This window comes from Psammomys obesus, unplaced genomic scaffold (assembly GCF_907164565.1).
Source record: "Psammomys obesus unplaced genomic scaffold, mPsaObe1.curated_primary_1811, whole genome shotgun sequence".
NCBI classification, from domain to species: Eukaryota; Metazoa; Chordata; class Mammalia; order Rodentia; family Muridae; genus Psammomys; species Psammomys obesus.
The window spans coordinates 3,866,849-3,890,667 of NW_026585504.1; the positions used below are offsets into that span (position 1 = coordinate 3,866,849).

Here is a 23,819-nt window from a genome sequence, read left to right on the forward strand (position 1 = left end):
TGTAGCCCCCTCCCTCCTCTCCTCCCAATCCCACCCTCACAGCCCCCTCCTACCATTCCCCTCTCCCCTTCTCTGCCCAATACCCACCAACGAGTACCAATCCACCTGGCACATCAAGCCCCAGCATGACCTAAGTGCATCCTGCATCCTGTCGCACTGACAAGGCAGCCCAGCTAGAGGAAAGGGATCCAAAGGCAGGCAACAGATTTGGAGACAAACCCTACTCCCATTGTTAGGGGACCCACATGATGACTGAGCTGCACACCTGCTACACATGTGTAAGGGGGCCTAGGCCCAGCCCATGCACGCTCTTTGGTTGGTGGTTCAGTTTCTCTGAGTACCCATGGGTCAGGTTAATTTACTCCATAGGTTGTCTTGTGGTGTCCTTGACCCCTCCAGCTCCCTAATCCTTCCTCCCAGTCTTCCACAGAACTCCCAGAGATTTGCCTAACGTTTGGCTGTGGGTCTGCATCTGTTTTCATCAGGTGCTGGATGAGGCCTCTCAGAAGACAGTTATGCTAGGATCCTGTCTGCAAGCACAGCAGCATGTCATTAATAGAGTCAGGGGGTGGGTTTCAAGCTGATTGGCCATTCCCTCAGACTCTGTATCAGCTTTCTTAGAGAACCCAGGACCACCAAGGTTGGTAGCCCAGGGGTGGTACCACCCACAATTGGCTGGGCCCTCTCCCATTATCACTAATTAATAAAATGCCCTACAGGCTTGCCTACAGGTGATTTCAGCTGGTGTCAAGTAGACAAAACTATCCGGCAATCCACTTAGGAAAACCCTGTTTCTAAATCAATGGAGAACAGCTAAAATTATTCTGAGACAGGACATATAGGCCTACGACCTGTAGACAATGCCTCAGTACCCGCATGGGAAAACCTTTGAGGGGGAACCCCAAAGCCAGGCAGGGCCAATAGAGAGTCCCTGGACAGCTGTAGGGACAAGAATTGGCCAGCGCTGAGTCCTTTCCCAGATCCTATTGAGCATCTTATTCCACTTTCTATTGATCTCTTACTGTTAACTTGTAACTGCAGATGGTTGTAGTTCAATGTATTTAACACACCATTACTTTATTTGGCTTGCGGAGCATGGAAAGATGTTCAGATATGAGAGGTTTTATTATACTTTTAGAATCTTTTTTGACGGGGGAAAGCCTTGCTGAGTGACCTCTCCTTTTGAGTTCCTGCAGTATATAGAACCCAGATATGCTAGGACTAAGGGGCTTATAGACATATAGGTTGACAGTTTGTTGTTCAAATGTAAGTTTTGACCATTTTGACATCACTATTTAGATATTGTCTATAATGTGTGAATTAAAACAGGTCTCTCTTTTGTGTGTGGTGTGGTAGTGGCTTCCTGGCTTTTGGATTTGTTTGGTTTTAACGGGACTGGCTACATGGCCCAGGCTAGACTCTAAGTGATCCTCCTGCTGCAAGCTCCCCTTTATCTGAGATGACAGGCGCGTGCCCATATATGGCAAGCATGCGTTGTCAAGTCTTGATTGAACGATAATTCATGTACCATAAAACTCATTCACTGGAAGTCAGGCATCATGGCACACACCTGTAATTCCAGCACTCAAGAAGTTGTGGCAATAAGAGCAAGAGTTCAACCTGGCCTGCATAAAAATTTGGAGGCCAGCCTGGGTTGCATGAGACCCTTTTTTTTAAAAACAAACAAAAAACAAAACACCAAAAAGTAAGTTAAAAATAATATGACTACTGTAAGTGTACAATGCAATGATTTTGTTTTGTTTCATGTTTTGTTTTCATAAATGTATGCACGTGTATAACCATCACCACAGTCCATTACCCAAATCTTTTTCTTGGGTCTATTTTCAGTGAGTCTCTGACCCTAACCCCACCTGGTCTGCCTTCTGTTTGCCCTTTCTAGAACTGCCATGCTGGGGGCTGGAGAGATGGCTCAGAGGTTAAGGGCACTGGCTGTTCTCCCAAAGGTACTGAGTTCAATTCCCAGCAACCACAGGGTGGCTCACAACCATCTATAATGAGATCTGGTCCCCTCTTCCGGCATGCAGGCCACTGTATATGTAATAAATAAGTAAAATAAACCTTTAGAAATTCCATGCTGATGAACACTGGTTGTGTCAGGTTCCCCTGGCATGTTCATAAGGCATCATGCTTTTCTTGTTGCTAAGTGGTTCCCGTGTGAGGAGGCTGCAATTTGTTTATTCATTTTCTAGCTCGGTGAGGGCATTTGATTGTGTCTGCACAGGCCTCTTGTGAACGGTGCTGTAGAACCACTGTTTACTTCCATTTATCTGGCAGGGTGAAAGGGTGTGGGGGTCCCCAGCCAGCCAGCTCTTAAGGTGTCTTTGCGGATCACAGAACAGAGACAGATTTTCTTGAGGGTCTCAGTACCCTTACCTCCTAAGTCCCACCCTCTCGGCTCTGCATTTGTCTGCCTTTCCCAAAAGCTTTAGAAGTGGAGAGCAGGAACATGTCAACACAACATGTCTGCTTCCCACAAACCGTTATCAGTGCTGTTGGCTGCTTTGGGCTTGCTTCACATCCCCCATTGCCTCTGTTCTTAACAGGTGTAAGATTAATGCAAAAGGGAAAATAAGTCAGTGTTAATCAACTCACGATGAGTCTGCTAAGGTGCTCTTGGTATTTTCCAATCCTCCCTCATGTTTTATCAATTTTATTTTTTTCTAAGTAGATAGTATAATGTATATACCCAATGCAAAATTCACACGGGTCTGAAGAAGTGGCCCAGTGATTAAGAGTGCTTGCCGCACAACATGAAGACCTGAGCCCAGATCCTCAACCCCAAGTAGCTAACTAGGCATGTTCTCACGCATGCCTGTCACTCTAGCACTGAAGTGAGAAAACACAGGGGCCACTGAGGCGTCCTGGGTGCCATCCAAGCTGAAAAGCCATGAGCTCCATGTTCAGAGAGAGATCTTGCCTCAAAGGAATAGGCAGAGGGTGATAGAAGAGGATAGCAACACACCCCCTAGGCCTTCTCACACACCTACACACATACATGTCCATACAGCACACAAACACATGCCACATTCACACACACACACACACACACACACACACACACACACAAAGAAGTCAGAAAGCATTTCCTAAAAACAAACAAAACCTAACATAGAAACTATGGTTTAAGGAGACTAGAATCTTGGTCTTGCAAGATGAAGAGTCTATGATGGTGATAGTGGTTGCGTGACATTGTGGATGTACCTCTGCCACTAAACTGTACATCTTATGGTCAAGGCAGATTTTATTAGACATATTCTGTCAAAATTGAGGTTATTTTCTAAGTCAAATGTAAAGAGGGATTGTTTAGAATAGAAACAGTATTTAGCTTGCATGGATAGGTTCTTTGAAGTTCTCAGTATGTATATGTGCATGACCTTAAAAGAGATCTTGCCATTTGTCACAACACAGATGGGTCTGGGGGACACATATGCCAAGTAAAATGAAGCATACCCTTGTACTTGGACTCCAAAAATAGAAGAAGTAGGAGTAAAAAGTAAAAAATAAAAACACATCAAGCTACAGTATAAACAAGGGCAGCACCATTCAGGTAGCTAGACAATAGGGAGATATAGGTCAGAGGGTAGAAAGTGGCAGACAGCAGGATAAATAATTCTATAGTTTCCGTGTAGGATGTGAGGACCGTGAGAAGTATGCATGTATGTACTGCAGGTTTTTGCTGCATTATTATTTCTGATGTTAGCTGCTCTTTTCACACACAAATCCAATTTATAATCCATATTATACCATTGTTTCATGTTGCAAACCCTAATTATACACAAGAAGTATACACAGTAAACTCATTTCAAAGAACAAAGGAAAGGAAACCATCCTTTGCTATGACTCCTAAAGGCAACCACAACTTCTTGGCTAACCATCTCTGCACATTCTTCACACATGTTTACATATTTTGCCAGATTTCCAAGGCCTGTATTTCCTGTGTAGATAGGAGCATTTACATGCTTTGAACTTGCATCTTTTTACCTTATCGGAGCTGCCATTCATGTCAGTAATAGTCTAATTTGCTCTTTTATCAACTGAAACATAATCCAAGAACGACTGACCCATAGACTGATGGGATCCAAATAGGGAGAGCATTCTTCCCAGAATGTCCATGAGTGCCTGCATTTCTGTCTAGATACTCATCAAAGCGCAAGAATTAAGGGTTGTGTCTACATAGCCTTCCTACTGAACACATTGCTACAGGTACCAGCTGCTCCTCAGCCCACAGCATTAGATACCATCAACACCTGAAAGGGATTCCAGTCTGAAAGAACAGAGATTCTGTCGTTCTTCTGTTAGTTTGAATTCTCTAGTTTTTTATAGTGCAACTTTCCCAGTGTTTAAGTGGCTATTTGATTTTCTCTATGAGACACCTGTTTATGTTTTCTCTATATCCTCCTAGACTGTCTGATTTTGTATTCATTCATGAGACTGGTTTGTATTTAATGGATATTGACTTTTCTATTTACAAAAGTACATTCTTTCAATCTTTATTTTAAAATGTATTTTTCATTGTAAGTGTTTAACTTATGTGTCAAATCTACCTTATACATCATAAAGCTTAGGAATCTTGTCTTATGTTGAACCTCCTTCCCAGGGAATGAGGTTCAGCAGTAGAGCATGCTGTTAGCATGCTCCAGGTTGGAGATTTAATCCCAATACCAAAGAGAGAGAGTAAAATCAGGAAGAAGAGGGGAAGGACAATAGGGGAGAAAGGAAAGGAAGCAGAAGGCTTCCTCCACCCATATAAAGACCATAAATTCACTCACACGATATGCACAGTTCAATATTTTTTATGTATTCACAGAATTGTTCAACTATTGATAGATAGACCGATAGGTAGATACTTCCCTTCCTTTAAGCCAGTATCTTAGTTGCTCTTCAATTTCTGTGACAAAACACCATGGTCAAGGCATGTTATTAAAAAAAAAAAAAAAAAAAGTTGATTGGGGCCTACAGTTTTAGAGGGTGAGTCCTGCCCATCAGGTTGGGGAGCACGGCAGCAAGCCAGCAGGCATGGCACTGGAGCAGAAAGAAGGAAAAGAGCTAGCTGGGAATGGCATGGGCTTTGAGACCTCAAGTTACCCCAAGTGACACACCTACTCCAATGAGAATCTTTCCCAAACAGTTCCACCAACTGGAGAATAGGTACTCAAACATGAGCCTATGAGGGCCATTCTTATTCAAACTACCACGCGGACAAATACTCCATTTTTCATCTACTCATCTGCTGACAGCATTTGTATTGCTTCAACATGTTGGCTGCTATGGGCAACGTTGCTGTAAATAAGTCCACGTATCTGTTTGGGTTCTTGCTCTCACTTTCTCAAAGGAATTGCTGGCTCCTACTCTTTGTGACTGGTTCCTCTGTCCCGTGTTAGAGCCAGCTGCGTACTTATGTTCTAACCACACAACATCCTCACCACCTGCGGTTATTGCCTGGTTTTCAGGTTAGAATCACCATAGGGGTGTGAGGTGGAACCCATTGAGGTTTTGTATATTTAAATCATGCACCAGTTCATGTGTATTTTTTTTCTTGTTTGGGATTTTTCCCTCAAATATGCATGCATTTTCCATACTGTACGTAATGTTTTTACTTTCTAGTAAATTGTGTGTGTGTGTACATGTGTGTGTGCATGTGTGTGTACGTGTATTCTTGCATTAGTAACTGGTGTCCATCCTAAGCCAATACCATGCTGTTGTGGTTTCTGTGTTTGATGTCTGATGGTACAAGTGTCTTTCAATGTGGTTCTTTTTCAGAGTTGTCTTGTCAGTGCTTGAATATTAATTACTTCCTCTACTTTACTAAAGAATTGGTATATGGTTCCATTTTAAAAGTTCCTGTCATATTCTTGGAATGACAGAGTTTGAAAAGCAGCTTCCTCTTTGACTACCTATCATGTAGTGCATGTTTTTACATTCAATAGAAAGTGATGAAGAGAGGAAAAATCATGCTACCTAGGCTGGATTCATTTGGCTGCTTGAAAAAGCCCTGGGGAGTATTTGGGGAAAGTGCCTTCCGACCTCAGAAGTCAAAGGAGCAGGGCAGTGGGGAGATAGCAGTCTCCTCTCATCTGCCTGAGCTAGACATTAGAGTGTGTGGTTCACAGGGGACGGCCTCAGTCATTCAAGAACTTTTGCACCGTGGACTATAAATTGGTGCCCCACACACACACATATATTCACCTGTTTCTTTCTCTAGTACGACGCTGTCCGAATAAACCAGCTCTACGAGCAAGCTAGGTGGGCTGTTCTCCTGGAGGAAATCGACTGCACAGAAGAAGAAATGCTGATCTTTGCAGCCCTGCAGGTTAGGGATATCTGCAGCTTTTCTTGGGGGAGGGGAGGGAGCTTAGTTTGTTCTGGTTAAAGCATTCTGTTTGTACCTTTGATGAGATAAAGGAAAGGGAAGAAAATAGGTTTCTATGTAAAAGGGGCCTCACAGTCTACGCATGCGTGCTTGCTATGTTTCTGCAGCCTCCGTCACTTGCCTCCCGCCCGCATAGGGGCGATGCAGAACTAAGTTTGACCACAACTAACAGTAGATCTCAGAATTACTTTAATTAGATGTCATTTTCCTGCACAGACAGACCTCCTTCCAGAAGGTGTTCAGAAGAAGAGATGGTTAATGATCCGTTTGTGGCCATAACATTCCTAAAACCTCTGTCTTGAGCCAGGCGATGTAGGGAAGTCCTGCCTCCCAGCTTGTGGGAGAGCTGAGACAGGAGCTACCTAGGGAGTCTGACAACAGCCTGGACAACTCAGCAAGAGCCCATCTCAAAAACATGTTCACTTAACTAAATAGAAATAAAACTTCTGTTTATGTTTTAGTATCATATCAGCAAACTGTCGCTGTGTGCGGAAATACAGGACTTTGTGACGAAGTCTGAGGTCGATGAAGTAGAAGCCGCGCTGACGAGTTTGGAAGTGACCCTTGAAGGCGGAAAGGCTGACAACGCTTTGGTATGAGTGCTTCTGTTAGCTCAGAATCTGTCCTGCAAATGCAGATTGGGAGAAAGAGAAATTGTTCTTCTACATGAGAAACTCAAACTTAGCAAGAACGGCCAATTCTGGGGTTAGCTCTGCAAGGGAATGTTAAGTTTATCACCACCGATGGGAGCTTTTGTGGTTGCATTTCTTCCTGGGATCAGTGGGCACAGTACAGAAATTACAATGGGCTCCAACATGGAGTTGGTCTGTTAAGTGAAGAAAGGGCCATGCAGCCCATGGCATGGGACACAGGTGAGGATGAAGAAGAAGCTCTGAAAGCCTTAGTGTCTGGTCATTCGTTGCCCTGAATAAGGCTGACAGGAGAGAAGCCTTTTCTCAGGACAGTGGTTTTCAGCCAGAGGGTTATGACCCCTTTTGCGAGTTGTGACATCTCAGATATCCTATGGATCAGATATCCACATTAAAATCCGTAACAGTAGCAAAATTACAGTTATAAAGTAGCAACAAAATTAATTTATGGCTAGGGGTCATCGCACCATGAGGAAATGTATTAAAGGGTCACAATGTTAGGAAGGTTGAGAACCGGTGCTCCAGGATATCATCAGACATTCCGAGACACTAAAGCCTTCTAGTCACACCTAAGGGAAAAAACAATATCAACCTCATCTCTCTCCCCAGAGATGTTTGGATGGCAGCCTTTTCATTGCAATGCCTCAGTGGTTTGACTCTTCACTGGGCACTTCTCTTTTGTTTTAACCTCTTCAACCAAGGGAATGATTACCGGTTGAATCACATTGAATCCAAGCAGTGGGCTCGCTAAAACTGGATCTGCCTGAGCACTGAGAATGAGCCACTACATTTTTATGCATTCATTGTTAGTTCTCTAACAATAACTGCCTTAAAATAGGAAGTGGGTTTCATAGAAGAGCAAATACGTAATACACAAAGCAGAGCCTTCCCCAAGCAAGGCTTGGTTTTGGAGCTTGTTTTCACCTGCCACCTACTCGGAATATGTAGCAGGAAGTTAATCCTTCTTGGAATAAATGAGGCATTTCCTTTTTCCCCTCAGTAGTTTTATATGCTTCAGCCAGCCATCAACCGCCACTTTGGAATGAACTTTCAGGTTTAATCAGTGACCTGGATATTACTAGAGTTACCCTCTTTAACTTAAAAAATTACAAAAGATCTGTTCACACACTGAAGTCATCATTTCTAACTCAAATTTCTAACTTGAATGATGTATAGGTATAAGAAGTATGAATTGATTTTATTTTTTTACTTTTCACATTCTTATCCTCACAAAGTAAAAAAACATACAAGTATACATACTAACAAGCTGATGTTGCCGACCAAGTCATCATCCAGAATTGGGAAACAGGACTTTGTCACCTGCCCAGGGGCCCCTGCATGCTCCTCACTCAGTTTCCACTCTTTTCCCCCTCTCCCCCTCCCAGAGATAACTGCCGTGGTCCCTGTGACTGAGGAACTCGCTCTCTCCTTTTATTTTAATTGATTTAGATTTTAAACTCTCTGTGGCAAGTGCCTGACACACTGGGTGACGCAGGTGTGGACTGGCAGGGCCATCTGTGAAGTCCCAGCTGGTAACTCTTACATCTCTCCTTAGGAGGACATTACTGATATCCCTAAACTCGCAGATTATCTCAAATTATTTAGGTAAGTATCTTGAAATGGCCAAAGAGTGCCTTGGAACAGACCCTCACAAGTAAGGTCTGGGATGGGACATAAGTGCATACAGGGGCAGGTCCACAGGTCAGAGGTGGGCTCTGAGTTATGGGCTTTGGCATAAGACAAGAGTAGGCTGGACCTCAGCGGCCCCTCCCCCACCACATGCCATGGCCATGCTGAGTGCAGTTTTTAGACTCTGGACTTTAGTTTCCTGTGCTGTAAAGTGGGAGTGTCCTCTTCTCGAGTTTGCCTGGAGCACTGGATAAATAGGGGCATTTGAAGAATTTAGCAGAGGGCCCGGCACATGCATGCTCACAGACCAGTGGGGTAAACATGAGCAGGTCAGCAAGACTGAACACGCACACGGCAATGTCGTTTCTGTTAGGGTGCGCATTGGGAGGCTCAGGACTCTGACACCATCTGAGTAAGAGCTGTTTGGCAGTGAAAGAATTGTTTTCTTCCTAGTACTTTGTCCCTGGGCTTATGGGGAGGGGTCGCCTCCATTCACCTGCTCAGTGCTGGTCAATCTGCCACGGTCTCTGTTTGTTTTAAAGGGTGGCCACCTTTGTGATAGTACCAAGGAGTGGCTGGTTGAAAGAAACACGGCAGTCAGTCACTGTGTCGCTTTATGGTTTGTTGACCTTTTGACAAGCCAGTACTTCACTGCAGCAGCTGGTGTGGGGGAGGGGGAATGCAAGTTGCTTTTGACGATACAAGAGGCCAAGAAGGACTTGCAAGGACTGAATGGTAAATGTGGTCTATAGTAGAAGCGAGGGTCCAAAGGTGATAATTGTCACTGGGTTTTTAGTATTTGTTTGTTTGCTCTTCTGTTGTGGTAATAAGTGTGGTACCTGTAAATACAATTGAACAGTCAGTCTAATTATACTCAGAGCTTCAGGGGGAAAGAGTAATTTGATGCGGCTTTATAAAATATGCATAATTATTTTACAAAGAAATTTAGTTTTCACAAATGAAGAAGACCCCTTCTTGTAGATGTTCTGGCATTTTACAAAGAGATGACATGTTGGTAGTGACATTTGTCCTCTTCAGTTCTGCTGCCTGGTGGCTTTAGCTGTCACTTATAGCTAGAATCACTAAGATTGTCCTGCTTGAATGGACACTATCTAGCAAAGGTCTCACACTGCCAAACTTACTATATAGTAATATAATATGTAGACTTCCTGGATAGAAGAAAGGAAGAAAGGAAGGTGAGGGGTGATGAGGGAGAGGGGATGGAGATGTGGGGGAGAAAGGGAAGAGGACCAGAGAGAGAGTAGAGCTACATTCCTAGTAGAGTATTCAGAAGGCCCTGCATTTCCCTGGGCGTCGTTGATGTGAGAACAGAGGATCAGTCCTTTGAGGATGACTATTTACTCTTTCTGCAGGGAAGCTCTTTATTGTTTTTCTAAACGAACTCTGGTGTGCCCACTATCACTGTTGAACAGTGAGCTCCACTTTCCAGCAAGATGACATTGGGTCTGATGCACTTGCCAGTGTAGCTAGAAGTACACAGGAATACCATGTAAAATACTAGATTGCAGTCAACAAAAATGTGCATGAAGTGACCGAGAAGTCTCCACCTGCCCAGGAGAGGGGCTCGTGTAGCCTGGGGCTGCTATCTGTTGGGTTGATTGATCTGATCATTTGTTTTGACACAGGCCACTTTGTAGCTCTCTCTGGCTGACCTGGAAGTTATTATGTAGACCAGGCTCCACTCAGACTCACAGAGAGATCTGTCTGCCCCTGCCTCCTAGTGGTGTGGCTACAGGTGTGTACCACCACACCCGGCTGGGGCTGGTGTTTTGGCTTTCATGTAAGTATAAGACAGATAGCTCTACAGGTCAGATGAAGCAATAAGCCAGACAGACGCGCCCAGGGAAAGGTGGGAACTCCAAGGACTGTCTTCTCCGCCCAACACAAAACAGGAAACTATGGGTCACTTGGAGGAAGCGGAAGGCAATGCAGGCTGTGGGACACAGAAAGCCTCTCTGTGGAACCGCAGCCAGGGCTCATGATTCATGAAGGTTGAGATAAATGACAAGGGAATCAGAACTGAAGCTGGTTTGGACCACAAGACCCGTGAAGCTTTAGCAACTGCAGCTCTAAAAATACTCAGAGACAGAAACCAGCACACTGCATATGGAAAATAGTGTGAGTTCCCACTAAAAATCATAGCCACATGAGTAGGTGGGCCATTAATAATTTTAGATGATAAAATAGAATAAATATATAATATAATAATTTGGATGATATCATAATTTTAGATGATTAAGAAACTAGTGAATATGATTATAACCACTAAGTAAATTTAAAAGTAAAAATTCTAGCAAAACAGAAACGAATTATTGAAAGGATCTGATCTAAGAAGCAATTTTGAAGACAAAATGTATAACATAGAAATATTAAATTGCTAGGCAGAGACTTGAGGATTGCTGCAAGTCTGAAGCCAGCCCGGGCTGCAGAGTGAGAACCTGACTCAAAATAAAATTTTTAATTGTTTCAGTATATTAGCCATCAAATTATTCAATACCACCAAAGAAAATCCAAAAAGGCATATGTTAAAAATATTACTTAAGGGTTCAATAAAATTTGACTCTTGACAAGTGCAAAAATAAATAAATAAATAAATAAATAATTGAATAAATAATTGAATAAATAAATAAATAAAATATTACTTAAATGCACTAAGGAGGCCTGACTTGTGTCTACTGGGTCTTCTTGAAGAAACAGTTGGGAAGGATGAAACATTCAAGAGAGATTACTTAAGAATATTTTGTAAATCTTGAAAATCAAAGTCCTTAAATTCTTGGGTCTTGGGTTTCAGTCAAGATAAATCATTAAATTGGTAAATCTTGATAAACCAGTTGTTGATAAGGGAAAGTCTGTAAGATCAGAGGGAAAAGGACAGATTTTTTGCTGGAGAACAGCGGAGAGGTGAGAGCCCAGCCGTGTCACGTGGACAGCCAGTGTAGGTGGGAAGAGGCCTGGCTAGTGCTGAGAGCATGCAATCAAAGCTGTCAAGTCTGTTCCACATAGGTCATAAAATACCCCAAACAAGCATGATCCTAAGAATTTCCATTTGAGAAAAACAGATCTGTGAGTCTCGGCACTATAGATATGATGACATCGTGAGGACAGGAAGTGGGACAAAGCGCAAGATGTGAGCACAGCTGCAGTGCCACTCTGGAGCAGAAAATGTGACCCCATGAACAGTTAGTAGGAGTGCTGCAGTTAGAATTTGTCCGCTGAGTATTTACAGGCAGGCCACCACCACAAGGGACTTCTAGTTATATTTACATGTAAGCTAGACAAGACAGGTCTCAGACTATTCCAGGGTCTTTGCAATACTTCATAAATAAATGGGGAATGATCGTGAATGCTTGGTCCCACCATAGACTCACTGGCAGCTGGGTGCTGGTGGCATACACTTTTAATCCCAGCACTCATGAGGCAGACTCATGCATCTCTGAGTTCAAGGCCAGCCTGGCCTACAGAGCGAGTTCCAGGACAGCCAAGGCTACACAAAGAGATCCTGTCACAAAAACTCTGGGGGGGGGGGGGGACTCACTACTTCACGTAGGTAAATGCCTGTAAGTTGTATTGTAACATTTTGTTTTTCAAAAATAACTATCCCAAACTTATGACATCATCACTTATAAGCCACCATGTGCTTCCAAACCAATAAACACGCTGATCTCTCCTTGAAGGAACAAGCGATTATTAAATAGTGATAGTATAACCAGATTTTAAAAGATAGTAATATTGTGAAAATAACATTTTTTAGATTTTTTTCATACTTTATGTATATGAGTGGTTTTCTGTATGTATGTATGTATGTATGCCGTATGAATGCCTGGTACCCACAGGGGCCAGAAAAGGGCATTGGACCCATGGAACTAGAGCTGTCCTGTGGGTGCAGCAACTGGTCTTTACTGCTGAGCCTACTCTCCAGCCCCCAAAGATAACATTTCAAAAATAGTCTGCAGTGTTTCCATGGTTACCCTGTTGCCAGGAATCATGCTGTGCATTAACAGACAAATGTGTATCTCAAACATGAAATTGTGAAACAGAGGGTAGCATGGGGGTGTGGTCTGGGGGCGTGGTCTGGAATAAGAAGGAAATGGGTGATGAATAAAGGATGCAGAGATTCCGTAAGATCAGTAAGTCCTGGGGGTTCTACTCCTCTGATTTGCTGAGAAAATTAACTGTTCATGCACTAAAGAGCATAGGTATAAGGAGGGCACAAGAAAGCCTTGACAGGCTTCACACATGTATATGGCGTTAGTGGCAAGAATTTCACATTGCTATCCAGATTTATACATTTATACATTTATACAGTAGACACAGCTCTGAGGTATGGCGATCATACCTCAGCACAGTGTTTCAGTAACTTTCAGACTGGCATACAAAGCAGTGCATCATGGCATCTTCCTACGTAAGCGCCATTATATTTTCTTCTCATTCATTTCCCTCCACTACCCCCCCCCCAGTAAAGCAGTTTTATACAAACAAAAATGACTGAGGGTGGAGTCCAACGATAGTATTTGTCTAGTGTGCCAAGTCCTGGCTCAGTCTTTAAAAACCGTAAAAGAAAATACAAAGTCTGAATGCTTTTAAAACTTGGTAGCATATTTCCATGTTAAATATGATCTAATTCAAGAGCTACAGGGAGTTGAAATCTACTTATTAAAAATATTAAAATCAGTCTATTCTACTTAACTTTCCTAAGTAAGTGACTGACTTCAGAGAAGAGTGAAATTAGTAATCTTGTCTTGACAAATATTTGTAGGGGGGGGGCTATGGCATCACAATTCAGTTATCACAGTTGAGAGAAATCCATGAGGTTTTGGGTAAGTAACAGCATCCTTTCTTGAAATGGTCTGAACGTTCCATTCACTTTATATTGTTGTGTAGGCTTAATGGGTTGTTGTTCTTGGTTTGGTTTGGTTTGGAGACAGGGTTTCTCTGTGTAGTGTTGGCTGTCCTGGGACTCTCACTCTGTAGACCAGGCTGGCCTCAAACTCACAGAGATCTGCTGCCTCCGCTGCCCCGATTGGCTTGATGTTTTCAGTAGTACAGTACAGTAATGTGTTCTGCAGTTCTGGTGTTCTGATGTTTAAATATTTGCTGTACTTTAATTTGCAGACCCAAGAAGCTAATGTTAAAAGCTTTCAAGCAGTACTGGTTTGTCTTTAAAGACACATCTATAACCTACTTTAAAAATAAGGAACTTGAACAAGGAGAGCCAATAGAAAAACTAAACATTAGAGGTAAGAGTGGTTTGCACCTCACTGTGGCACAGACTGAAAACACGGTTCCAAGGGGATTCAGAAGAATCTCTGAGCCTGGCTGCTTGCCAAACATCGGCTCCTCTCATCGCAGAGCGGGGTCAGCATGCTGTGATAGCTCTTCTCACCCAGCCTGTGAGGCTTTCTAACTCAAAAGCAGTTGTGTCCAGGTTGGGAGTGTGGCTCAGTGTAGAGCATTTACTTCGTGCAAGGTTCCTAGTTCAATCCCAAGCACTACAGAAGAAAAAAAAAATGCCAAGAAATGTTGTGTTTCATTCTTAGTTACATTAGTGCCCATTCTAATGTCAGAGTGACTATGAGTGCATTGTTGTCTCTGCTCCCTGAGTTACTTTATCAGCCACTGTGCTCAGCTCTGCTATCACTGTAGCAGAAAATCACTTCTGCTTTGATCTTTTTTGAATTTTGTATTTGTACCAGGACTGAGGATAAGCTCCTGAGGCAGGAGGACTGTGAATTCAAGGGCAACCTAAGCTACACAGCAGATTCAAGGCCAGCCTGGGACACATTGGAATCTTGTCTCAAAAGAAAAAAATTTATATATATTTATATATGTACATATATACATTCACAGCCACTATCATACTAAAATGAATGCAAAATAGTAAATTTGTTTTCTTTTTCTTTCATGTTGCTTATAAAGCCACTTAGTTTTCCTTGAATTACTGTTATTGGTTGTTCCTCTAGCTTTGACTTGTGGTCAATCTTGGCTGTAGATATACATTGTTATTTATTACAACAGACTTCTCAGCACTCAGTTTCGTCCGTGCTTTCTGTTTTTCAGGGTGTGAAATTGTGCCCGATGTGAATGTAGCGGGGAGAAAATTTGGAATCAAGTTACTAATCCCTGTTGCTGATGGAATGAATGAAGTGTATTTGAGATGCGACCATGTAAGTAAAGTCACTGAATCTCCTCACCTCCTTTGTATTAAGACTCAGAGCAGGGGCTGGTGAGGTAGCTCAGTGTGTAAAGGTGCCTGCTGCCAACTGGATGATCTGAGTTCAGTCCCCAGGACTGGGCCCCAGCTTGTCTTCTGACCTCCTCCACCCATCCACAGGGTACACGTGTGCCTACCCACCACACACAATAAGTGAGTAAATAAATAAATAACAGAAAAACACACGGAGACTTGTTGGTTTTCATATAATGGGTTCGATCCCGTAAACACATCGTAAATGAAAATCACCGTTCGGCCAAAACTGCATTTAAAACACCTACACACATCCCAGCTTAGGCCCCCTTAGGCCCCCAGAGCATGCGCACTAGCCTGCACCTGGCTAAGCCACCCAAGAAAACCTGTGTCACAGCAAATCACTAAATACTTAGTAACGTATTGAATTCTGTACTGAAAGGGAGATGATCGTTAAACCGTGTTCTCACATTCCTACAAAGCTGAGGGCGCCTCTATAGAGCTGTATAAAGATCAGTCCATAGAGATGGTTTCCAAAGCTGCTGCTCTGTAACAAACATGGTTGGTAGTGTAGCACTGATGTTCCAACAGCATCTGAATTTCTGCAGGGGGAGTCTTGTTCCAGGTAATGTTAGCTGGCTTCGTATGAGAGTTAGAATCTTTACCTAGCATGGACGACGTTACAAATAATACAGTCAGCCAGGTGTGGATTTTTTTTTTTTTTTTTTTTTTTTGCTGTTGTTGTTTGTTTTTTGGTGTGTGTGTGTGTGTGTGTGTGTGTGTGTGTGTGTGTGTTTTCATCATGTATGTCAGCCATGTTATGAATATGGAAATCATATCTATGAAACTCTCAGGAAGTTTGAGGCTTCATTTGCACCGCTCGGGACTCCTTTGCACTCGCAGTTCCCTGTGCAGAGTGGTACAAGCTGACGCAAGCTCTCGTGGCCGACACAGTCGATAGTTAGCAGCCACTCAGAGTGTGTGTCATCGCACGTCTCTCCCTGATTGGGAGGTGAGAGCTTTATATGCTAGTCTAAGGTCTCTATTGCCGCTTACCCTTTGGGCTGTGATCAGCTACAGAGCCAACCTCTGCTGTGTCTGTAGCAAGGCGGCCCACAGGAGTACCTGCTTCCACGCACTCTGGTTTTTGTGACAGGAGGATCAATATGCCCGGTGGATGGCTGCCTGCATCTTGGCATCGAAGGGGAAAACCATGGCAGACAGCTCATACCAGCCAGAGGTCGTCAGCATCCTTTCATTTCTCAAGATGAAGAACCGGAGCTCATCCCCACCGATGGCCTCCAGTCTCGACAGCATGGATATGAACCCAGAAAGCTTAGTATCGCCTCGCTGTGCGAAAAAGCACAAGACTAAACAGGTTCTCGCCTACTTGGGTGTTTGTGTACAGGGACTCGTCCGATTAAGGCCATCATCATGAAAAATGGGTTACCAGAGAGATTCGACTGGGTGGTAGAAAATGTGGCCGAATCACTGTCAATTTTGCTAGAAATCATTTTACTGCTGACTGAATATAGTAATTGCCCCAGGTTGAACCTAATTAAGGATGAAACTATTTATTCCCTACAAAATAAGAATCAAAATTATACTTTTCATGGTGTGGGTTAAAGGTTGCGTGGGTGAACGCACTCCAGTGGAATCAACACTGAAAAGAGCCATCGGCACGGACATTAGAAGTGTGTATGTGTTGACTGATCCTGGCCCTCCTTCCACTCTAGGATTCTCACAACCTTGCAGACAGACAAGAATGAATTGATCAGTTAGTTAATTAGTAGACTGGTCAGTCTGCGCAGAGTGTGGTGGAGGCCTGTTCTTACTGTTCACTGGGGATCTCAGCGAGAAGAGTGGCTACAGAGCAGTCAGTAGAGCATGAAGCACAGCCTCATTTCTCCCATTTCTGCTTAGCTGGCAGCCCGGATCCTCGAAGCTCACCACAACGTGGCCCAGATGCCCCTGGTCGAAGCCAAACTGCAGTTCATCCAGGCCTGGCAGTCCTTACCTGAATTCGGCCTCACCTACTACCTTGTCAGGTGATTACAGGGTCCATTCGGCCCACCTCCCTTCAACCACTGACGGCTTTCCCGAAGCCTGCTTTGCTCTCAGTCTAGAAGGTCAAATTCTTCTTCTTTAGAATGTTGCCATTTTCACAAATAACGCCAGGACTTTGACTGGCCTTAAGAAGTTCCCATACCTTCTGCTCAGCTGAACGTAGGAAAGGAAATGTTCAGATTTTACAAAGAAATTGTGTTCCTTTAGGCTAACCGCCTGTGCCAAACTAGATGGAAAATGTTTGTGCTACCTGTGACTTCCCTTCATTTCAGGTCTCTCTTCCTATCATGTATCTCACGGTCTGGCCTTGTGTGGCTTTCTAGAGTTCCAGACAGTCTTGGGAACACACAGAACACGTTCTCCAGCCTTTTCAGACACAGACCCCATTCCTGTGGATCACTGCAGATTGCCGGCCTGAATGCCCTGTGTGTGGTTCACCTGTTCGTACCTTCTTGTATTTTACAGATGAGAACATATTCTTCTATGGGAAAAAAAAAAAAGAGTTACATGATTTGTCTAAGTTTACTGGATAGTCAGGGACACTGACATTGATAATCTGTACTAGTGTGATGGCTGTGTCCACTGTAGGATGTGGAAACTTGAAAATGTGTCCACAGACAGGCTAAACAAAAATGAATGTTTTAATCCAACCCACATTCAGCCACTCCCTTCTCTCCAGATCCCTCCAGTCATTTTTCCAACTTCAAATACTGTTTTTGTTTTGTTTGTTTGTTTGTTTGTTTGTTTTTGTTTCTTGCTAACTGAGCCCACTCTTTAAAGTAAGGTAAACTGTCAATTAAGCAAAGTGTATGCTTTCTTCTCCGGCACAGCAAGCAGAATGTCACAATCTCATTTCAGATTGCGGCTGATGGGCTTGCGTTGTAAGATGCTGTTACACATTTTCCCTGGTTGTTTCCAAAGATCTGGTTCCCCCTGCCTCTGCTAGCAAGGGAATATGTTCATGCTTTTCTCTGTTCACATCTCATTTAACTTTTGCTTATACTCTTTGTCCCAAAGGAACGATTCCTTCTGCTTTATTCTCCACCACAAGAAGAGTAAGGGAAATGGCACATGCTGTCACACCCTTATTAGCCTCTCAATCAAGACAAGGGCAGGGGGCTTCTGTGTGTTAAAGCTAGCAGGAAGACTAGCCTGAGCTACACAGCCAGACACTATCCGAAAGCATCAGAGGCTAAGGATGGAGTGCAGTGGCAAAGGCCCTGGGTCCCTCCCCAAGCACAGAGAAGAGAAACAGAGGCGACAAAGCTTTGGCTGCACACACATGTGTACCCGTGTACACAAGGCACACACTTCCCTGTAACTCGGAGGTCAGCACAGGGCGGAAAGCAGGGATACTTGAGACAGCCAGGCCCAGCATCCAGGCACACCTCTTGCCACGCTAGCTTCTGACCCTCAGCATTTGCATCCGTCTTCCCAAGAGGCAGCCAGGGGGCAGCTAGGGGCTGTCGGACCTCCATGGTTGAGCAAATCCAACAAGAAACAGTGTGAGCCACGTGGTAGTTAATTATAAAGTGTGGGCGGGCCCTGTGCAGACACCCAGGACGTCTGCTCCCCACGTGACTTCTCCTTTTGCCTGCTTACCCCTTCAGCGCCTACACCTGGAACCTCCAAATTTTAATTATAAAGATGTTGAGACAGAAGCCCGAGATATAGGTTTCTGCACTTCCCAAGGCTAGAACAGGGCTAGAAGGAAGGGATGGAACAGGCCTCATCTGTGGGATGACAGGCAGCAGCAGGGACTTGGCCATCCCCAGAAAACTGGGTCTGTGAATCACGACTTCCTGGAGGCTGCCCACAGGGTTTCCATGTGTCAAATTCTGATAGTAAACTCGGAGGGAACTGGAAGTGCAGCTTAGTTGGTAGAGCGCTTGCCTAGCGTGCACAGAATTCTGGGTTCAATTCCCTAGTATTTCGTAAAACTGGACATAGTGATGCCAACCTGCAACCCCAGCCTTTGAGAGATGAGGCAAGAGAATCAGCCCTGTCACATTAGGGCCCTGTCTCAAAAACATTTGTTTGTTTTCTTGTTTCTTTCTTTCTTTCTTTGTTCTTTTCAAAATAAAGACTTGAGGTAACAGGACGAATAAGAAAAAGTATAGAATTGATCCTAGAAAGGTAGGCCCAATTTTAATCGAAGGTAGGAGATAAGATGGAAAATGGCTTGTCTGGTTGGGATTTTTCTCTCTCCACACTGAGATCAGCCTCTAGTCCTGGCATCTTCCCTTGCTGCCCCCATGTCAGTTCCCTTTCCAGCAGAACTCCTCAAGCACATTGTACATACCGTCTCCAGTTCCCTCTCACCTTGAACCCACTCCGAGCACCACCCTCTACGCCACAGCCTGCCACCTGCACTTTACCCTTGACCTTCGCTGAATCCAGTGGCTAACTCTGAGTCCTTGTGCCCCAAGACCTCTGAGCACCCTCTGACTGTAAAGCATGCCTTCCTCCGGGACCTCGAATCTCAACACTGCAGCTCTCCCTGGTTAGCCCCCTCTCCCTGGCCGGTTCTTTTAATCTTCTTTCCTGGTTCATTCTTGTCTCCCAGTTTCTTATAATGCTGCAGTACACAAACCCGTAGGATTTAAACCACTCCCCAAACTATTCTCACTTTCTCAGGGCTCAGCCATTCCTTTGTGTTCCTTTATTTAAGGAACTGATTGCTCTGAGATGTGTATCTCGAGCCAGGAACCCTCTCTTAACCTGCAGATTCACCCATCCAAACATCAGAGTGTTTAAAGCGTTGGCATCCCATTTCACTATGTCCAGAACTCCTACTTTCCCCCACTAACTGCCCCTCCTTGAGTTTTTCTGCACCTCACTAAGTGAGAACTCCTCCTGCAGATGTGCCCCGAGTCATTCTTGACCCTGTGGTCTCTGCTGCACTGACATTACATAGAGGGGCAAATCCTACCAGCTCTACCTTCGAGGCACACACAGAATCTCACCATCACCACCACCTAGGCAGTGCCTGGGCCACCTTACCTGCCCCCCCTGCCTCTAGCCTTCTCTTCCAAGACAGCACAAGAGTTATTCTTGTAAAACCTAGGACAGTCCATGCTAAGCCTCTGCTCAAAACCACCTAGAGCCTTTCTTTGCCACCCAGACTGTTTTTACAGCTTAGCCTTCTGCCATTCCTGTGCCCTCCTTAATACTTTGCCTGCCCCCCTGACATCCTGGCAGGCTTTAACTATACTCACATGTGTAAATGGCTGTACCCTCTGCCTGGAATATTCCTCCAGATATCCGTGTAGCTCCCTCACCCCCAGGCATCGACTCTGGTTCTGTCACCTCCTTCTCTGACCTCTATCTGAAGTGGTGATAACCTCATGCTAGAACTCCCTGTTGTGCTTTGCTTTCTTCTGTTGTCTTATCTGGCACATGACTTCACTTTTTCGTGGTCTTCACTCTCTGCTGGCCAGGCATATTCTACCCCCTAGGCCTAGAACACAGTGGTGCTAATTTTGTATGAAGTGGTTTGACCTCCTCAGGAAAGCCTTAATTCCCTCCCATTGTTTATGTCCTCTTTATCACCGTAAAAGAGGCCTCCTTTGGGAATCGGGTTGCTTATTGTCTTTTCTTCCGAGATAATTTAGAAATGTGATGAGATGACCCTTAAGAAACTGTATGTGGGGGCAGTGAGCTGGCTCAGCAGGTAAAGGCTGCACAAGCCTGGTGACCTGAGTTCCCTGGAACCTACATTAAGGTGGAAGAAAAGAACTGACACAATAAAGTTTTCCCCCGACCTTCACACGTGTGTTTTGACCCACACATGTACATCATGCATACAAACAATAATAATAAATGATTTCAAAGAAATAGTATATGAATAACAGTTGTTCCCTTAATTTTCAGATTTAAAGGAAGCAAGAAAGACGACGTCCTGGGAGTTTCATATAACAGGCTGATTAGAATCGATGCAGTCACTGGGATTCCAATTACAACGTGGAGATTCGCCAACATGAAGCAGTGGAATGTCAACTGGGAAATCCGGCAGGTGAGGCAGAGGCTTCCGATGTTCCAAGCTCACGTACGAATGCGCGTTCTCAGAGATTCAGCTCCACTCCGATTTTTTTAAAGGTGCCTTTAGAGTTAGAACTCCAGAGCCACAAACGTGATAATTGCCCATTAACATACCAGTATATATTTCTGGATGGTTTCCTAACACATCTGGACCCAGAGTTCCTCAGTTAGCACTGTCAATTGGCTTAGCTTGGGTGAAGCTTTCCCATAGACACAGATTATAAAACTTCGAAACAGTTGGTTCCATTTTCATAAACTCACCATAGGATGACATACAACTGAGCACAATCATTGCTTACCAGAACTACCGTAGATGAAACCCTACCCAAACAAATCCATAAAATCCTGATCTGACTGCCCAGAGCTAGAACAGCCTGTGGGCCTACAGGCTCCGGTGCTCACCCAGAGGGGAAGAGGCCCAAGGGAGGAAGAGCTGAGGGAGCAACAGAGATGCCTAGAGATGACCAAGGAAAGCTTGTCCTGTCCTATCAGACAAGCTCTCGAGCCCACAGTAACTGCTGCCATCATTTTCCATCCTAGGGACTATAACTAGGCCAATGCCAAGCGTACATCATTAGAAAATTCTAGATAAAGCTAAGAGATACCTTGGTACCCAACTGATGACACAGAACAGCTTGATGCCCCTGGTATAAGAATCTGTCTTGCAGACGGTGAGACAGCTCAGTGGTTAAGAACGCATGAGTGGCCTGGGTTTGGATCCTTAATGGCACAACTGTAAATGCATGTAACCCCAGCACTGAAGGGTGCAGTCAGGCCCATGCCAGGCTAGCTGAGCATCCTAGCTCAGACATGGAGCTTCTGTTCAGTGACAGAGCCTGCATTAAATAAGTAGAGAGTGATAGAGGAAAGCACTTGGCCATTTCTCTGGCCTCCACATGAATGCACACAGATGCATGCACACACACACACACCAAAATAAATACAAAAGAATCTATCTCCTGGGGTTCCTTTTACACTCTCATTTTTCTAAAAGAACACCAGCAACAATAAACATAAAGGAGCTGGAAAAGACCCGCAGTAGTTCTCAGAATGCTGGGTTCCTTTCAGCAGTGTTAACTGTCCAGCACATGTGAGTAGAATGAAAGCTAGAAACTGTCCAGGAACAGGGACTAAGTATCAGTCATTTTTAAAGATCTGCAAGGAATTTCGGGGGAAGGGGCGTGAAAACGGTCCATTCTCTAAGTCTTCTAGTGTTTGGTTCTTATAACTTTTATGGAGGAAGGGATAATAGGCAATGGCTGCTGGGAAGCCTAAGGCCTTTTATTCTCCATTAAAATAAGAGTTTGCAGCCCACAACGGTTGCTCACGCCTGTAATCCTGGCACTCTGGAGGCTGAGACAGGAGGATCACTGCAGATTCAGGGCTTCCAGCCTAGGCTACACACAGTGAGGCTTCATCTTAAAGAATCCAACAAGCTTCCTGGCCTTCCACACAGGGAGTGATAGGGGACCTTCTTAGCTGCTGATGGAGGAAAGGGAGCCAATGATTTACCAGGCACACATCAGAGCTGATACCACCAGAGGGCGCAAAGAGCAAAGACATTTTTCAGGAAGCCAGTTTTGTTTTTGTTTTGTTTTGTTCCCCCCCCCCCCCCATTCGGGGGACTGAGATAGCCAGTCCTCAGCTTTGGGGACTGTGTCCGGCAGAACAGCTGCCTTCTCACCCTTCCTTGCCGGAGTTAAGTTTATCCGTGGCCTACTTTTCCAGGTGGCGATCGAGTTTGACCAAAACGTCTCTATCGCGTTCACCTGCCTAAGTGCAGATTGCAAGATTGTGCATGAGTACATCGGTGGCTACATTTTCTTGTCCACCCGATCCAAGGACCAAAATGAAACGCTGGACGAGGACCTCTTTCACAAACTGACTGGCGGTCAGGACTAAAGTGAAGCAAGCGGGCCTGTTTGGCCTCCATGGACCTCGGAGTTCTCTGATTGGGTAGGATCTGTGGTGTTCCCAGTGTGTAGGTTCCAGACTACCACAATGTACACTTCCACCACCAGAGGCCCAGATCCTTGCCTCGTCTGAACACACTGCCAGCAGCAGACTGGGCTCCTGCTGCTCTTCCTATAAAGTGGCTGGGGAGAGACGGGCAGCGGGGCATTCAGTGCCTGCTCTCAGCCCAGCATGGTGCACCAGTTCTGTGGCTTTGCAGGCGCTGTATGTACTGACCAGCAGCTAGCTGACCTTCTGTTTATATGCCTCATGGTAAGTCAGCAATGAGAGCAGAAGGACAGAAGTGACTGCAGCAAGTACAAATCTCATTCCACAACCTCAGGTCCTTCTTTAACAAAACTCATCATTGCTCTCATCTTGCCAGAAAGCCAGAGGGAGTCTCGATACATTTTTTCTTTGGAGGTCAAAGAGATGAGCAGGGAGAAGCAGGGTTACAGTCATCTTCAGCATCATCAGTTTACAGGGACTGTCACATTGGGTAGGGTGAACCACTGACCGTCTGCTCTAACCATTGGTCTTCCTGTTACTGCTGACCCTAGATGCTCCATTCCTAGGGAATCCCGTGGACACATTGAAGTCCTTAAAGACGTGGGTGCTGAAGGGATATAGGGAGCCCACCCTTAGCCAAGATCCATGACAGGCTCAGCTCTCTGCTAATGGAAAGCACCTGCCACGAAACTGAAAAGATGACTCAGCAGTTAAGAGGGCTTGCTGCTCTTCCAGAGGAGGACCGTAACTGATTTCCAAGTGGCTACCAGGGAGCTTAGGCCTTCTTCTGAACTCCATGGGCACCTGCATTCACATCCACATGCCATACACACACACACACACACACACACACACACACACACACACACACACA

At 44.6% G+C, this 23,819-nt stretch overlaps 1 protein-coding gene across 2 annotated transcripts in view; it reads left to right on the forward strand.

Annotated features, from left to right (window-relative positions):
• Fermt1 (FERM domain containing kindlin 1) overlaps positions 1-23,813 on the forward strand; it is a 38,343-nt gene extending 14,530 nt beyond the window's left edge. For both annotated transcript variants that reach the window (XM_055605891.1, XM_055605971.1), the window contains exons 7-15: positions 6,224-6,331; positions 6,853-6,984; positions 8,597-8,646; positions 13,804-13,928; positions 14,749-14,855; positions 16,032-16,253; positions 16,799-16,923; positions 20,816-20,957; positions 22,712-23,813. In XM_055605891.1, the coding sequence (XP_055461866.1) occupies positions 6,224-6,331; positions 6,853-6,984; positions 8,597-8,646; positions 13,804-13,928; positions 14,749-14,855; positions 16,032-16,253; positions 16,799-16,923; positions 20,816-20,957; positions 22,712-22,885 (1,185 nt within the window). In that variant the 3' untranslated portion in view covers positions 22,886-23,813. The remainder of the gene's footprint in view (positions 1-6,223; positions 6,332-6,852; positions 6,985-8,596; positions 8,647-13,803; positions 13,929-14,748; positions 14,856-16,031; positions 16,254-16,798; positions 16,924-20,815; positions 20,958-22,711) is intronic.
• The last annotated feature ends 6 nt before the right edge of the window (positions 23,814-23,819 follow it).